The sequence below is a fragment of the Trachurus japonicus genome, chromosome 22, assembly GCF_045865225.1.
Source record: "Trachurus japonicus isolate A0001 chromosome 22, Traja_1.0".
NCBI lineage: Eukaryota > Metazoa > Chordata > Actinopteri > Carangiformes > Carangidae > Trachurus > Trachurus japonicus.
In genome coordinates, this window is record NC_140928.1 from 16378126 (window position 1) to 16396120 (window position 17995).

General features: G+C 41.5%; 2 protein-coding genes across 5 annotated transcripts in view; one reads left to right on the plus strand and one right to left on the minus strand.

Annotated features, from left to right (window-relative positions):
- The window catches only part of evla (Enah/Vasp-like a), a 37264-nt gene extending 26609 nt beyond the window's left edge, over window positions 1-10655 (plus strand). For all 4 annotated transcript variants that reach the window (XM_085767616.1, XM_085767615.1, XM_085767614.1 and 1 more), the window contains 11 exons: window positions 2540-2597; window positions 3442-3503; window positions 4460-5437; window positions 7299-7555; window positions 7733-7848; window positions 8075-8102; window positions 8347-8389; window positions 8730-8790; window positions 9023-9080; window positions 9169-9226; window positions 9455-10655. In XM_085767616.1, the coding sequence (XP_085623742.1) occupies window positions 2540-2597; window positions 3442-3503; window positions 4460-5437; window positions 7299-7555; window positions 7733-7848; window positions 8075-8102; window positions 8347-8389; window positions 8730-8790; window positions 9023-9080; window positions 9169-9226; window positions 9455-9492 (1757 nt within the window). In that variant the 3' untranslated portion in view covers window positions 9493-10655. The remainder of the gene's footprint in view (window positions 1-2539; window positions 2598-3441; window positions 3504-4459; window positions 5438-7298; window positions 7556-7732; window positions 7849-8074; window positions 8103-8346; window positions 8390-8729; window positions 8791-9022; window positions 9081-9168; window positions 9227-9454) is intronic.
- On the minus strand, window positions 10362-16764 carry degs2 (delta(4)-desaturase, sphingolipid 2). The gene is made up of 3 exons (XM_085767618.1): window positions 16614-16764; window positions 13108-13850; window positions 10362-12508 (listed from the first exon to the last, which is right to left on the minus strand). Exons 1-3 carry the CDS (start codon window positions 16744-16746, stop codon window positions 12365-12367), a joined length of 1020 nt encoding a protein of 339 aa, XP_085623744.1. The 5' UTR covers window positions 16747-16764; the 3' UTR covers window positions 10362-12364.
- Window positions 16765-17995: the final 1231 nt, after the last annotated feature.

Sequence of the window (17995 nt, forward strand, 5' to 3'; positions counted from 1 at the left end):
TACGCAGAACAGTCTCTTGAGCTCCGGATGAAAAGCCTACAAGTCTTATCAAGCCCTCTCATCCCCTGAGCTTCCTTTTCTTCTTTGACCTTCACCGTGGCAACAGCCAGAGCCCTATGCCATGCACCACGTTCGCAGTAGAAACACATAACACATATGCATGGATACACATGCAAAACACGGAGTGACAATTGTCTCCTTCACATCTGCCTCATTAATGTCTGCAGGAGGAGCCTGGGGTTGTGTTTGAGGACTGAATCCCTGAAGTCTAATCTGAGGCGATACATAATGCAGTTGTTGGAAGGTGGAGCTGAAAGGCAGCAGGTGGCCACGGCATCTTAGTATTTTCAATTTATCTGTAGCTTCATATAAATGTAACGTCTCTGGAAGAAAACGTTGTCAGGTGGTATTTCTAATATCACATGTCAGCTTCCTCCGAGCGCCTGACTCTAGATCAGCAGTGCTGCTCCGAAATGCCTAATTAAGCCTGATCAAAGCAAACTGTTTTATTACCTCTGCATCCTATCTCTTTACACACAGAGAGAGATAGAGCGAGTTTCTTTGTGTTTAACCCTCCCGAATATTTGCTGAATTTAATCTGCGGCTTTGCCAGCAGAGCACATAATTACCATGAGCTAACAAGCAGAGTTCAGGCGAGTGCGGGGGAGCGAGGGAAACAAGACATCTTCAAGGCGCCGCTTCTTTACTCCGCAGCACAACAAAAGAAATCCACCAACTAGGTCAGCCTTGGCAGAGTAAACGGAAGTGTGTCATTATTGGCACATGAAACCAACTGTATCCACTCACTGAAAGGAAACCAGGAGGATTAACACAACAGTGATCCCTCTTCCTCGACAGACATATGTATTGTATTATATTTGGGAAGGAAATGGCAGCAGTAAAATAATAATGTGGAGAGGCTTTCAAAATTAGGACAGATAGCATCTTATTTCACTTTTATAGCTACAATTTTCTGATTATTATCATGTCAGTCTCCTGCAAAGCACTGATTCGTAAGAAAGGGGTTCATCTGAAAAATGGGGTTGGTTGATTGAAGTCGAGTAGAATATAATTGCAAATAAATATTGAAGGTTTTAAGTTAAAGTGTTCCAGGCAAAAGCATGATGTATTATATGAAAGCTCTAATGCTCCAGCTCAAGCTCATTCATACAAAATTACAATGACTGTGAAAATACAAAGAACTGAAGTGAAAGCTCCACATTGAAGTTTTTTAATTTTTATTCTTAAAAAGTAGGGCACTGTTAGTCAAATACAGGATCGTCACTTTCAGATGTTTAAGCTGCGACCCTGCCTCACATTGACAGCCCCTCTCTGCCCCGACCGTCCGCCCCCCCCATGCTCCAGACACAGCGAACGGAAATATCACCCGTGGGTGTTCTTGATGTCACAGTGGATGCAGAAGTTTAATGACTGGTATTCTGGTGATATGTGATAAGTGCTCCTCCTGATGCTCCCTGTTAATAGCTACCCCAGAATTAGTGAGAGATGGGGGAGGGGGCCGGAGGGGGGTTAACTCTAGTTGCTAAACTAAGATCTGAGATGGTCATGTGACTTGATTATTTAACATTGAGCACTAGCTGATAACCTGTAGCTTGTGTGGAGGTAACGTTGTTTTACTGTTTACACGGTGACCTCATCACTGATACATTATCTTTTATCAAAAGGGTTTGAAAGCTCAGACAGACCACTCCCACGTATTTATATACTCAATAAATCCATCAGCACATACTGTATTTCAGTGTGTTTTTGATTTGTTTGTTTAGAGGCTGTTTTATATTTGCAAAATGTTTTTTTTCTGTGATCTTCTCGGTGCTACTGTTTATTTCACTCTCAGGTTCTTGTCCTGCTGTGGTTTACGGTGGAGATTCCTGTGGTTGGCAACATGTTGAGCAAATTACATTATAAACAGCTTGTTGGCTCTCGGGGGCAAAGTCACAGTACCTCACATGATGCCTGCTGCTGTGTGTTCATTCAGTAAACACAGCTTCTCTTCCTGTGCTTAGTACTGGGACTGTTTTGTTTAAGTTTATTAGAACTTTTAGGACTTGTTTGTAGATTCAGATTAAAAAACATAACAAAGAAACATTTAATTCAGGGTAAGAATGTTTGTTTTTCTTGTTTAGGTCTTCTCTGAGTATTATGGGAAGCTATTTTGGAAACAAAAACCAGGTTCTAACAGTGTGGGGCGATTCATGGCAGCAGAAATGTTGCATAAAAATGAGAGAAAGTAACATGAGAAAATGAAGAAAAGCAGATTCATCAGACATCAGGAGCTGATTGTTTTAGTGAAGGAGGATGATGTAAGAAGAGGGAGAACAGGAACATAGGAAACAAAGGGAGAGAGAGGGGGAGAAGATTGAAGTAGATAAGCAAGGTCAGAGGTCACGGACGCTGAATAAAGACAGATCGAAGAAGAAAGATGCACTGAGGATTATTAATTTATTTATTGATCTATGGTTTTACACAGAGTTTTGCTTTGGTGTAGCTGATCTTTCTTTTCTCCCGTTGTGTCTTCTAGGCCCCGTCGTCCAGCGCCAAAATGGGCCCTCCTCAGAGGAGAATGAGGCACAGAGGAGGTACTGTACGATCTGCTCTGCTTTATAAAAGACCACATATACAAAAATAGCACATTTGAAATTAACAAATCCCAAACATGTTGTTGAACCAAACCAAAGAAAATCCAGTTCTTCTAAATTAATGCACATTTGATGCTCTGGTCCGTGTGTGTTTATAGACAACAGTCAATTGATTACTCATCGCAGCATTCGCTGCAGGTCAAGCAGGTTCCAGGACAGTTTCTTTCCCCAGGCCGTCAGGCTGCTAAATTCCCTTTAACCCCCCCCAACCAGGGATGTGCAGTGCCTGACACTGCTCCAGTGTGCAATTATCTTGTGTATTTCTTTTATGTATCTATGTGTATTTATATATTTTACTATATAGCCTCTTTTTAATTTATTACTGTTTCTTTTTTATCAGTCAGAGCCACAGAAACTTAATTTCGTTCATGCATTCACCGCAAGGTGTATGTTCACTGAATGACAAATAAAGTCTATCTATCCATCTATCTATCATTTATGATAAGTTTTAAGTGATCAATTAGCCATACCACGCTTTGGCTACGCACACAATATGTGTAAGATGAGGCAATACAAAATAAAGCATCAGAATCATCTTTGCTGCTAATATCTTCTCATATTTATGGTTCAGTAGCACCATACAGTACCACCTGAAAACCTCCTCATAGCTTCACTTAAGGACACTGCAGCCTTCAGTGTTCTGGTCTGTTTAGCACTGATAATAGTGTTAAACACTCACACACACACACACAGACAGTCCAAATACACAATGGGTTTAATTTGCGAAAGCACAGGGATGAAAAGCTGCAGGTTTTACAAGCGGTGACATCCTTGCGGTCCATAGGATGATGGAGCAACATCAGATGCAGGCGCACAAGGAGAGGGAGCGACGGACGTCAGGATCAGGTGAGGCTTAAACAAACACGCCCACACCCAGCTATATAAACACACACTTGTGTCTGACACTCTCTCTTACACACACACACAGACACACACACACACGCTACTCCGGAGAACAGTGTGACTTGAAGGCTGCGTAGAAATTGCTCCTAGCTGCGCAAACACTTTAGACAAAACGATCGACACAAAAAGCTCGCAACACATTCCAGCTGTCAGTAAACAGCCTTCCCCCGGTGAGCAGATGGATATTTGCTCGGTTTGTTGTCTTTTCTCTCATGAGGGAAGTTATCAGTGTTGGGTCAGGCAAAGCACACTTTACTTTGCCAAAGCAAACAGCTGATTTTATCATTAATAAATACCAGAGATTCCTAACCCCGATACAGCAGGTAAATAGGTTTCCCCAGTGTTGTCTGTGTTAGTGTTTCCCACTTTAGTTTCAACCACTACTCCCCAGTCTGTACGCCCTTGTGCTTTTTTATCCATGCACACATATAAATGTTCAAGTCTGCCCCGTAAGTACACACACAGACTTAAACATCCCCCGTTGTCCCTGCTGTCAGTGGCGATACCAGTACCCCCCCCTGTCCCTGCAACATGCTCTACTGCCATCTCTCTCCTCCAGCTACTGTTGGGGGGAAATGCCATATGCTTTCTGATCATGGCTCAGTCATGTTGCATTCTGCTGCTTGTTCTTTTTTATGATATTTTGATTCTTTCTTATTTGCTATAAGCTTCTGTTTTTTGGATTGCTCCTGATTTTCTCATCTTTTTACTTGCTTGGTTGCTCAGTTGTTTGCTTTTCATTCTTCTCACGTTTTTCTCTTTTCTGTTTTCCTTTGTTTGTTGCCCTCCTTCGTCCTCCTCTTCGTCTGCATCTACTACTCCTCCTCCTCTCTCTCTCTCTCTCTCTCTCTCTCTCTCCTCTCACTCTCTCCCTGTCTTTCTCTCTCTGCCCGTCACAGTCGTTTCCACTCTCCAATATAAAGTCTCCACCCCTCCCATCCACCCAGACACTCCTCCTGAGTACAGACAGTACAGAGCTAGCACACTGCCACCCTCCTACGTCCGCGTGGCCTCCTCTCCTCCCACCTCCTCCGCCTCCTCCTCCCCCTCTCAGGAGAAGGAGGTGGGGGCAGCTAGGGACAAGGCCCAGCTCTCCTCCCAGCTCTCCACCTCGCTCGCCTCGGCCTTTTCCCCAGTCCAGGCAGGAGTGACCACCCAGGGCCGACAGGTCCGTCAGATCCCCTTGTCTCCTCCCACAGCCGCCCGCCACCTACACCTTCATCAACAACAACAACAACAACAACTACTACAACAGCATCAACAACAACAAGACATCATACTCCCCCCCAAACACGGCACCTGGTCCGCCTCACATCTGCAGCAAATGCAGCAAATGTACGCCCAGTTGCCCCCCTCCTCCTCCCCTCCGGTCATGATGGCCATGCCTGTGAAGCAGGGTTTGCCCCCACAGCCCGTCCTCCCCATGGCCCACCCCCTCCCGCCCCTGAACGCTAGGATGAAGCCCCCTCCTCTTGACCCGGGCGCCATCATGACGGGCCCTCACCACCAGTACCCCCAGCATCAGCCCCACCCTCACTCCAACGGCCAGCCAGACGACTCCTACTCTCCTCACTCTCAGCACCTTCCGCTCACCCCTCAGCTGTGCGAGGCCGTCCCCCTGCCCCCCCTGGTAGGTCACGCGGCCCCCGGCCCCCCCGGCCCCCCCGGCCACCACCCCCAGTACCCATCCACCTTCCACCCTCAGCAGCATCAGCAGCATCAGCAGCAGGTGTACCACCAGCAGCAGGCCCAGCCCCTCACCACCACTTCCTCCTCCTCCTCCTCCTCACCCCCCTCTTACACTGCAATGTCTGACGGGGGCTCGCCCAAGAAGACCCCCTCCCCCGTCCCCCAGCAGGCCCCCATGGTCAACTGCAGTAAGTATTAGGAGGAGAGAGGAGGACGTAGTCTCTTAGTAGTGGGATGCTGAATGTGTAGGCTATAGCGTGTGTGTGTGTGTGGGAATGTGTGTGTGTGTGTGTAGAGGAGTCATATGCATTCACTCTAAGAAATGTACCATACCCCCCAAAAAAATAAACCAAGATAAGAAAAACACACATCTAATGCCAGGAGTGTGCACACTCTGCTTCACCCCGTTACACCTATAGGGCAGGACAGTTGTGGTTGATTGTTATGAGTCATATGGCGTCGTGTAATTCAAAGCAAAGTCGCTCCAAGCAACTTCAGTCTGATGAAAGGTCTTAATCCAAGCCACAAAACAAAAATGTGGGTGTGCAGAGACTGTAAATCAAATGAAAAACACTTTGGACAGTGACAAACTCATTCTCCTTACAAAGTCTCACATTAGCCCAATGCAGCAGGACAGAGGGCTTTCACTTGTCATAGTAGGAAAAACACAGGTTACTATTAATAACTACTAATGAGCCAGGGCTGCACAATTTTAGAAAAAAAAAAAACGTGCAAACACTGCAATTTTCTGTGTGGTATATGAAATACAACATAAGTAACAGCCAAAAATAATTCCTTACAACTGTTGTTGCTTTTCTGTCTTTCTCTCCTGCTCCTCGCTCGTGCTCAGATTCTGGGGGCGGGGCTAACTTTGGTTGTTTGATAAACTGATCAGGAGCGATCATGATTGGTTGTTCTGCCGTGCATGTACATCCTGCATGTCTCTCGCTGTATACTCACACTGTGATGACAATGTTGAAACAACATATTGTGCAGCCCCACAGTGTGACAGTGAACCGCCCTGCACAGTATCAGGACTGAAGCAGTTACATGGAATTCAGACGTTGTACAAATGTTATTTAAACCTGTCATTTTTCGACTGTGACATGTCAAAATGTCCTCCTATCCTGAAAATACAAGCAGTGCGAGCAAGGAATTCCTATGACCAAGTAGTTAAATATTCTTGCTGCCAAGTTTTTCCAGCTCAACAGGTGTTTAGTCTGTGAAAACAAGACTGATACAAAAAGCTGTTGAAACCAGCAGGGAGCAGTGATGGCTGCTCACTAGGGAAGATGCAGACGTTTTCAGTCTTCAGCCAGAAATAAAAAACAAAGGATTTTAAAAATAGATATTAAATTTGGTGACTTTATTAAATTTCACGCTAACTTGTCCAAGCTAGTCCTTCAGGATTCGTTATTATGTAAAATATGATAAAAGCTGTATATTAATTTTTATCTGTGAGAACAACATCAAATAAAATCATTATGGTTCTCAAGGCATTTTTACCATTGAGGTTACAAGGAGTAGTTGTTTTAAAAGTTTCTCTTGATGCTGCATTCAAGGATTTTTTTTTTCTCTGGGCTCTGCTGTCACTTTCCCAAACAAGCTACGCCACAAGAACAGATAGGATCACATGCACGCTGCGGCAGTGTTGCTTTTAACAGTCTTGGCTGTTTCCCACATGCAGTTATCGGACTACTCTGCCAAATTGCCATTAGATGATACTGCTTAAAGAAAATATGAATAGCTGCATAGGGAAATTTGCAAATGCAACAGTGATGCATTACATATTTCAAATGAGGTCCGGGTATCATTTTAAACCATTTTATTTAAAATAAGAAACCAGTTTCCAAACTTGACACTTTAACAAAGAACCAATGTCTTTCTCCCAATGAGCAAATCTCCAGATGCTTCACCAGCCAGTGGTCAGCTGCTTGTGTGTTTGTTACACAATGAGAATCCTGAGATATTCAGCCAATCTTCCAAAGGGGGACAAAGATCAATAAACTGATACAACCATTAACTTATCTATAACTGTGCCCCTCCCAGGCCCCCCTGTCTCTGCAGGTCACCCAGCCATGCTCTCTGTGGCGCCTCCTCCAGCTGCAGTTCCAGCGCCCATGGCTGGTCCTCCAGCCCCACCACCACCACCAGGTCCTCCTCCTCCGATGGCCGTGCCCCCACCCATGCCCCCTCCACTGCCCACTGGTGGGGGGCCTCCTGGGGGCCCGCCTGGGATCCAAGGGCACCAACCCTCAGGACTGGCTGCAGCGTTGGCTGGAGCCAAACTACGTAAAGTGCATAGGGTGAGCCTCCCTGGTTGAACCTCAGGGGATGTAGATCCGGTCCTTCTGGTTTTATTTCGTCAGTATTTAATTACTCAAGCCATGTGGTGTTGTTATACTGTATCATATTAGAGACAAAGAGTTCTCTCAGTGCAGAGAGCCACAGCGCTCTGAACTAAAACCCATTTTGTTCCTCAGGATGAGAGCAGTCCACCTGGGTCTGGTGGCAAAAGTGACTCCAACCGGTCTAGTGGTGGCAGTGGTGGTGGCGGGGAGGGACTGATGCAGGAGATGAATGCCTTACTAGCTCGCAGGTTAACAGCTAAACACACACACAGACACACACACACACAGACACACACACTTCACTTTTGCCCTACTCGTGCAAACAACATTTTCTTCCTGGTTCTGTTTGCCTTGCAGTAACTGTCTATTGAAAAGTAAGCTCTTGTGCTAGTATTATATCCTGGTCGCAGTCTTTCTAATTCAATATTTTTATGTCTTACTTTTTGCTCACATCCTCATTCCACCTCCGGACAGACGGAAAGCTTCGGAGAAACCTGATGAGGTAGGTTTGTCTGCCTCAAAACAACAGTTTGACATTTTGTGGAAAAACACATTAATTTAACTTCTTTTCAAGAGGACAACAGTTAGGTTAGCTTAGTGTAGCATAAGGTTTTTTTATATAATACTTTGTGAAGAAATAAAACAAACAGAGCTTTATATATATATATATATACACACACATCTATACATCATATATACATCTTAGTGGCAGCTTGACAGTTGTGTGATCATCTCTCTTGCTGCAGGATGACTCCGGTGGTCGGGGGCCAGGTCAGCAGAACTCAACAGGTAAAGACCACTCTTCTTCCCACATGGTTGCGTAACACAGTTTATGTGTTTATTGTTGTTTATTCTGTGCTTTTTAATGTTGTTTATTCTGTGCTTTTTAATGTTGTTTATTCTGTGCTCTTGTGTTTTGGTATTGTTTATTGATGATTTATTCTGTGTCTTGGTGCTTGATGATTTTAACTGCTGTAAAGTGTCCTTGAGTGGCGTGAAAGGCACTTTCTAAATAAAATGTATTATTATTATTATTATTATTATTATTATAATCCTGCATATTATATTTTGGCCTACTGTTGCCAAGTTGTTTAATTTCAGGTCATTAACTCTCTCTCTTCCTCTCTAGATGCTGTGAAGAAGCCATGGGAGCGATCCAACTCTGCAGAAAAGTCCTCACTGGTGTCCAGGTCTGCAGATAAGAGGAGGGGGGCGGGGGGGGGGGGTGAAGGGAGTGTGACCTGAATATGAAACAGATGTGAAACTGGCTGTAAAAAAGGGGATTTCAGAGCAGATTTCACAATAAATCTAATCTTTTGCACTACAGACACTATGAAAATGAAACAGAAATGAAATATTGATAATGGAACAGTGCGCCGCTCCTAAATTATGCAGTCAAATAACATCCTCTTTGTGTTGCAGAGTGAGACCCATCGGCAGCACTAGTGAATCAGACACAGAGTTTGACAGGATGAAACAGGTTGGCATCATTCTCCACCGTTATGGGTTTTGTAGACTTTTGGCTGATTTTACCCACCAGAAACTCATCAGCAGATCTTTTCCTGCAGGAAATTTTGGATGAAGTTGTACGTGAGTTGCATAAGGTGAAGGACGAAATCATTAATGGTGAGCAGTGTAGTTTTTAAACAGTTCATTGCATTTGCATGTTTAATCTTTAATCGTTTCCACACTAGTTTTTACAGCTGACTGAATCTATTTGTATTCATTCTAACACTACAAAGCTAACCCAGAACTTTGATATGAACAGAGTTAATGTGTGTTTGAGTGCAAAGCCCTTTTGCTGCAGAAAACCTCCGTCTCTTTACATGCTGCCGTCTTTCTTTTTTTTTGCAGCCATCAGACAAGAAATCGGCAGAATCAGTACATCCTAATCCCATCTGAGCAACAGTAGGAGGAGAGCGAGAGGAGGAGCTGGAGGAGAATGGACATGCAGATGCACAGACATGAGGACCAAGGAATGTTCTCTCAATGTTTCTGTGATGATGCAAGTTGCAGAGATGTTGTGCCAACATTTGAGTCTGCTGGACAGCAAAAAATGGAAGTTAAAAAAAAAACTGAGATGAGAGAGAAGGGATTATTAAGAAAGAAGGGCGGAAGAGATGGATGGATTGATAGAGAATGATTTAAGGACTGCTGAACTTAACAGAGGATGAAAAAGAAGCTGAAAGATGAATTGAGGGACGGACGGACATTCGTGCTGAGTGTGGTGTTGTGGTCCTCTCTGTGCACCTATAGACTCAGTCAGCCCAGTGTTGCAACTCTTTGTTCTCTGTTCAGTCCAAGTCATAAGAAGAAAATATTTTTGTTTTCTAAGTTTTTACTGTTTTATTATTTAAAAACTGTGGTGATAATGATGATGCTGTTGATGACAATGAGTATTTTATTGATATTATAGAAGGAGAAAGGAATCTTGCACACCATTTATGTCAGCCTTTTATATTTTCTATTATTATTTCTTGTTTAGTTCATCCCTAACTATTTGACAATAACAAGCACAATATGGGCAACATGGTGCTGCAGACTCACCTGCCCTCAACCGGCATATTTAAAAAAAGAAAAAGGAAAAAAAAAAAAAGCTTTTTATGACCTTGTTCATACTGGTGTTGTGTGTCTAACCTTTTCTCTCCAGAGATAATGGAAAACATGTTAATGTTTGAACAACAATTAGCCACTTAAATTACCTCTTTGCTCCACTGTCAAAGCATAACGCATTACGAACAAGCAAAAACATTCTTTGGAGGGCATATAATCAAATAACACACTCTTACTCTACAACTCCAGTGTGACTGAGGTACACGTTTGCGTCTACCTGTTCAGATGTGTGAGATCATTGAAACTTGGGGATCATTCACTAAACAGGCCGAATACTGTAAATGTGCCACCTGGTTTTACCTTGATATAAAACAATGTAGTACTCTCTATTAGTCATCCTATGCTTTGTGAACCTACCAAGTATGCATGAAACCCCCCATCTCTATGAATTAGTTTTACATTTGGTTTGAAAAAAATAATAAAATTGAAAAAAATAACAAACGGTGGTACATTTATTATAGTGGTTTGTTTCCATGAAGATTCCCCCTCCGTCTATATACAAGATGTTGAACTTGATGATGATGGTAGCAATGTGAAAAAAATAAATAAAGGGGGTTGCTCTGGCAATATGCAAAATATACCTAGATAAGAATGTGCAGAAAGTGAATGGTAGGCCTATGTGATGGTAGATAAATGTGTCTTTGCAGGAAAGGGTTTGGTGGATTATATGGGATGTTGCATTCTATCCACTCTGTCCGCTCTCAACTACGTTATGATTTAAAAGCTGGAAGTAAATTCATCCAAACAAAAAACAACACACGTGTCAACCATCTACACAATATCCTGCTTTGTGTGTGTGTGTCTGTGTTCAGAATGTGTTTTGGGTGTGAGAAGGTACATTATAAATTATGTTTAAATAAAAAGAAAACGGTCACATCTTATTAAGAGAAGACAGAAAGGAAATGACAAACCAAACACAAACTCATATGCTTTATAGTTGCATCTTTTTATAAAGATCCTTTACTATTATTTAAATAGAAACAACAAAGATTATAGTTTTCAATCATGACACAAATGAATTTGTATTTACACTGTGTTGACTAAACAACAATCTTTCAATATATTAGCCCTGCACAAATTACAAAATCAGCAAAGCAGGTGCTGTTTTTAATTTATAAGTAAGAAGTTTTGATTTATTGCTAAGATACTTTTACTTGTGACTGCTACTGTTTTTTTGTTTTGTTTTTGGTGGGGGGGAGGGGGGGTTCTGATGTTTCCCTGTGTTTGGACCTTGTTGTTTTTCCCCCTCGTCTCATTTTATGTATAATTTTGTATTTTCTGCTGGATGCATCATCTATTCAGGCAGCATGAAAAAAAAAAAAGTTTGGTATTTATAAGAGTCACTTGTTTGCTTGTCAGAAGTTTCCTGCTTCAGTTGCTGGCGGCAAAGCACACAAGAAGATTACAAGAAAACTGCAGGATCAAGGAGTGATCCTGTAAACAAAAACAGCAAACATTTAAACTTAATCAAACTTGATTTTTTTTTCTAAAAGAACTACGGTACTTTTTTTTGTACATTGTTTCTGTTATTTTTAATCTATTCCCTGTAGAAATAATCAAACCGTTAGCAGCAGGGTGGAGCTGAGAATGAGCAGAGCAGGGCATCACTGAAGAAAAGGCTCTTTCTACTGAAAGGTAAGTTTCATTATCCACTCAGCACTGCTCTGAGGGATGGATGAGAGATTATATTTGGTAATCTGTGAGGCATTGTGCGCGTTGATTCACAGGCAGGAAAGTAATATCTGACAGCTCTGTAAAAACTCATGAGAATGCATGAGACCCCAAGAAATGAAGATGTTAATATAACACTATTATCATCACACGTCTCAGTGTCTGCTGGGTACAAAACAATGTTGTTGTCATCACTGTCCCCACTGCAGATTATTTGTTTATAGCAGGAATATTAACACACACACACAAAAAAAATAATAATAACGGGATAAGGAACCCATCTAGCTGTACATTTTGAATTTATATTTCCATAAACTGTGTGCAACTGCAAATGTGTACATTCATTTCCCAGATAGATACTAAACAAAGTGTCCATACAGAGACAAAACGTTTAAACTGGAAAATATTTTATAGAGGTCCATCGAGTTTTAACAACTTAAATTCATATTCCAGATTAATGCAGAAGATAATCAGTCAAATTTATTCCTGTTTGCTTAGCTTGTACTCCCGTTTGATTCTGGCATAGGGACCGATGCTGTCATCGAACACAAAGTCCCATAATACCCGGGTCCAGGAAGTGTGTTGAGGCAGGGAGTCATAATACTCTGCTGCGATTTGCTTGACCTGTCAACAACAACCAAATGGAAAAATATGTAAATTTACTGAAAAACATGAGATTATATCAGATTAAGAATGAAAACCAGAAATATGTACATCCATGTAAATTTTGTGCATGATATCTACTACTGAGAGATCCAAGTGTCATTTAAAAATAAGCACATATCTTACAGTATATTATAGTTGAAAAACATTTTCTTAAATTTAAGATTGCAATATTGCCTCAGTAAATAGCCAAATGAACTCATAAACTTAAGAGTTTCCAAACAAACTGGATTAGTTACATTAGTCACTGCCAGCTGTGTTGCAAGACAGGTATATTACTTTGAATCTATTCATGCTCCAGCGGCGCTAGAGAGGCACCTGTTAATCAGTTACTAAACCTGTCTTTCATCTGATAAATATTTGCAGTTGATAGAAAAAAAATGTGACATTTGCTTTTATAATTTTGTTTAGATTCTGCAACACAGGAGAGGTCAGGCTTATCTACCGACGCCTGGAGGAGTTGTAAGTGTTGTAACTGTCCTCATTCTCTCCCACTCCACTAAGGATAGAAAATACAACCGCAGTCCAGAGATACTGGGAATGTAAAATGTAAATCTCACCTGAGGTAGTTTACTGCCAGGTATGCTGGGAAAGTCATGGTGCTCCATATGATACCCGACATTGAAGGTGATCAGGTTCAGTGGTCCATAGTAAGAATATGTCTCATGTCCCTTCAGGAACATGTAGTGCTCCGCTATGAAATGTCCAGAGATGGGATGCAGTCCCATGCACAGAATAGATCCTGCAATAAGGTAAACGATGGGCTTAAGCCCCCACAGATAGTAAATAATTAAATCTACTGTGAGCTGAACTACTGCGTTCTGGACCTCCAGCTGACCCACTGGTTTAGGGTTGACCACCAAAGGGCGCAGAGCGTAGAAGAACGGCTGCAGGAACAGCCACACCACCTTCCTGGCCGGAGTGCAGAAGAACCATCCCTCCAAATCCGTGGGGATGTCGACATCCAGCTGGTCGCCTCCCAGATACCGATGGTGGTCGATGTGGTACTTCTTGAAAGAGGCGGAGTAGGGCAGCCCGATGGGCAGGTTGGCCCACATGGCAAACCATCGGTTCCACTTTGCCAGCTTGTTGCCAAAGGCCACGTTGTGAGAGATGTCATGAATAGCCAGAGTCAGGGAGTGGTTGATGCAGCCTCCAAAGGCGTAAGCCCAGAAGAAGATCCACTTCCAGGAGAGGTCGCGGACCAGGTAGCACGCCAGGAGCTGGGTTAGGACCATGCCTGATACCACCCACTTCAGGTTGGGGTCTGGACCCATCAGAGACTTTATCTCTGGATATTTGGCTGAGGAGAGAGAAAGAGAGAGAGAGAAAGAGAGATGTAGCAAAGGAATGAAATACAGTTTATCATGGTCAAACAATGAGTAGATCATAGAAAGGGAAGAACAAAAGGAAACAATTAGGCAGCAAGTTGACAACCAGAAATTAGTAAATAGAAGAGAATTTAAAAAGGATGTAGTGTGGATTCATTTAATTCTCAAAATAACTTTGTAGGATGTAAAGGGAATATCAGTCGTGAATCCAAAAGAGAGGGACATTTACTAAAACTAATTAACTGTCATTTTCAACATTTGATCTCATACATGTCACTGTGTCATGCATGTGACCCGATACTAAGGTTTGAGCCCTTCTCCTGGGAAGAGCCTGCTGACAGAAGTATCTCTAATTGGCAGAGGTGTTGTTTTGCTGAGGGACATGAAACTCAGGGAGAGACAAAAGGAAAGGAAAAGGAGTGATTCAAATGCGTATACAGCTACATAAAGAGCCAGGGATTGGTCCCAAGACTTTACAACATACAGGCTGGGATTTGTTTCCTTGACCACACCTTCTAGCTAACTATTTCACATCCATCAAAAATCCAGGCTGAGTGCTGCGGTGATGTATCCCATCATGCATCATCAGGTAATGGCACATGCAAATAGAGCTTGCAACTTTGCTTTCAGCGTACCTGTGTAATACCCCTATGCAAACTGGCTTTAACTGAAGTTTAAAGGCACCAGAGCCTGGATTCAGTGACAGTGATATCGTTTTACCGACTACACTAGTTTTATTCAGTTAAAGTTTAGCCAAGAAGAATTTGCCACTGCTTCTCCAAGGTCACTCATTTAAAAAAATATAATTAATTGACACTGTTTTAACATTATTTGGTGTTATTGTGTTTTCAAATCTATTTAAAAGTGTCTATAATGTGTCAGTTATTCATGTTATTTGTAGTCATGGTTATAGGCAATACATTTCTCAGGTGCTGGTGTTGTAGCCCACCCACAGGGCGTAACGTTAAATCAATAACCAGACATCATAAACATAAGTTCTTTGAACTACTTAAAGCTGATGAGCTATAAAGTCATATAGATGTCAGCTTCACTATGTCCCAGAGACTACAAGTAATTTATTTGGCTCTCGCTATACAGTTTCAGCCTCAGGCTTCAACTAAAAACAACCTCAGATTCAGCAGCACACTATGAGTCGAAGTGACAAATCAGGATTTGTTCAGAGATATTATCTATTTGTGAAATATGATCAATCACCACACACTGTCACAAATATCAGTCACTTATGTGTCCTCACATTCAACAGTGCACAGAGCTCTAATTTCATTTGAACATAATATAAAGAACAGATTCATATAAAGTAAAATATGAGAGTTGAACCTACACCTAGACCAATGACTCGCCGACCAACAAGGTGTTCAATTCATAAAAACATTTTAAAATCAAAATAACCAGAAAGATGATGAGAGAGGAAGTGAGGCACAGTAACCTCTGACATTCCCATCCCTCTGTCTCCCTTATAGGGCTGGGCAGAGGATTAAAACTAAACACTTCAATAATTCAAGCCTGGTGGCGTCAAACGACCCATCACCCTCTGGATGCTTCTTTCACACCAGAGCGATCATGCGACTGACGGACAAAACCGAGATCAAATGTACATCAACAGGTTCAGAGCTGGTTGGGGTGAGTGTCTTCACTCTAACTACACGATCAATCTTAAAATCAAAGATGTCGGTGATACAGATTTTTCACATCCTTGAAAAAACGGGAATATGTGAAAGATCATAGAGTGAATACACAGTTTAGATATTCTCTTGCATTAATTTATAAATTATGGCAGATGTGGTTTCAGGTGGTTCAGTGAATGAGGATTATTCTCTCAGGGTTCCTCCCAGATCCTCTAACAAAGCCTCCCTTCACACTTCACGCATAGCATTGTACCCGTGTTTGTCAAAAGCCGGGACTGTGTCTCGTTACCTAGCAAGCCCAGAGGCATTGTCAACTGCACCTGCCATAAATACAGGTCATGGGGACAGATGATGGGGGGGAAATTGGTTTACACAAAAAGGAACAGGTTAATGCATTATGTGACTTTCTTCGAGCACAGTTATCTACAGGTTCAGATCAAGATAGAGGCTGAAACATGGCATTCCTTTCATAGTTATCTGCATATCATCACTTTAACATCATGTGTTGACTATGACATGGCTAAAGTGAGTTTGTCACATGTCTGCTCTTGGTATCTACACTCCCTCTTTCTAAGAGCAGATTATTTTTTCTTGCAAATGTCATGAAAATATTGTAGATAGTGTAGCCACAAAGTCTAAGTCATCTCATCTGTGACAGGCTGCAATGTGACACTCCTAAAGGTCCTAATATGCTGGGAAAACTGTGGAAAAAGTTATGTTTCTCTTTTAACTTTGACATCCATGTGAGGAATTACAATAAAATAACATATTTAATCTCTTGACCTTAAAGATTTTAGGTTTTAAAATAATATTCTACTTGTAGGCTATTAAATAAATAAACAAATGAAATAAGAAGTGACTTCTTTCTTCTTGAATTACAACAAAATGTGTAACTTAGGGGGGTGGGGCGAGTTGACTTTCTACTCTTGTCCTGCATCCATTGTGGACATAGTTTGTTAAGCAACAGCTAGTAAACAGGTTTGACCGGCTACCATCTTCGGAAAAAGCGCACGCTTTTAACTTATTCTACAAACTACCCAGACGTATCATTCAGCAGTATAGCTCAGTTTTGTTTCTGTGATTTCTTACCTAGTATTTCTTTTCTTCTTGAAGTGTGCGGCTGGTCATTGTAGACCCATTCAAAGTCTCCTCTTCCACCTGTCTTCCCCATGACTTTCCTCGCTGTGTCTCCGGCGACTGCCTCAGTGGCGTTATGTGTCATCAAAGCTTCACGGTATCGGGGCACACCCACTAACACAGGTTGCGGGATGAAGGTGTAAGGTGTGACAAACAAGCCCCACCCCCTCGAGCACGGGGCCTGACAAAAACAGTTGCTCACCTGTTCAGTGTGTGCTCTCCATCTTCCCAGTAACTGCATCCTAAGCAGTGATGCCTAGAGCTATATTCACTGTGTAAAACATGAACATCAGTGATGTTATTGATAGTAAAAAACCAAGGCAGAACTGTAATATGATACCATTATTAATAACCAAAAACAGAGTGTCTTGCCCCTATGACCACCATCTATATTTACAGATAGGCCTATTTGGTGTGTTTGCATAAACATTAGTTTACTGTCAACCTGTTTTCATATTTATTATTGTATTTAAGCAAAATGGCAGTCAGTTATTGGTTCCAGTTTTTTTTCTCTCAGTGATGTATTTAACAGTATAAAAAATATTCCTGACACAGTTTCAGAATAGGTATTTTAATCATGAACAAAACGTATTGTCTTATTGTCACATGTCATAGTGTAGCCTACAACAATTACAGTCATGGCACTAATGAAGAAGCTGATATTTTTTATGGGAGAGTCAGGTACAGTGGTTGGTTCTCATTTGGGATATTGGGACTTTGTTTTTAAGTAATAGTCGGCTTTTTTCATATAAATAATGATAACATGTGTGTGTGTTTGTGTATGTATCTGTATGTGGACATGTGTATATACGTATGTATGTTTGTATAATTAGTATGTATGTATAATTAGTGTGTATAAGTAAATTATAAGTAAACGTTAATTAAATTAAAACGTAAAGTAAAAAAACGTAAAGTAAATTATAAATGAATATATAATATATATATATTCATGATTTTGTAACATAAGATATGTTTAGACAAGGATCTTAGCTAGTCATATATAAGGAGAGGGGGTGGAAGTTTATAAGTTTTACTTCTTCTCACTCCTTTTCGAATATGTATTCTATATTTCATGTTTAAATGTTTTGTCTTATTCTCTTTTTTTATTTTATTTTTTATTCTCATATTCGAAATAAACACTTAAATCAATCAAAAACATATACATTTGTTTGTCCTTATGATGCATAGTCTATATCAGTGGTTCTCAACTGGTGGGTCGCGGACCTGTTCTGAAAGGGTCGCGGACAGCTGGGCAAAACAAGTAAATATTTAATGCGCATGTGATGTTGGACATGTCTTTTATTTTGAAAAATAACTTATTTTGAAAGGCACAC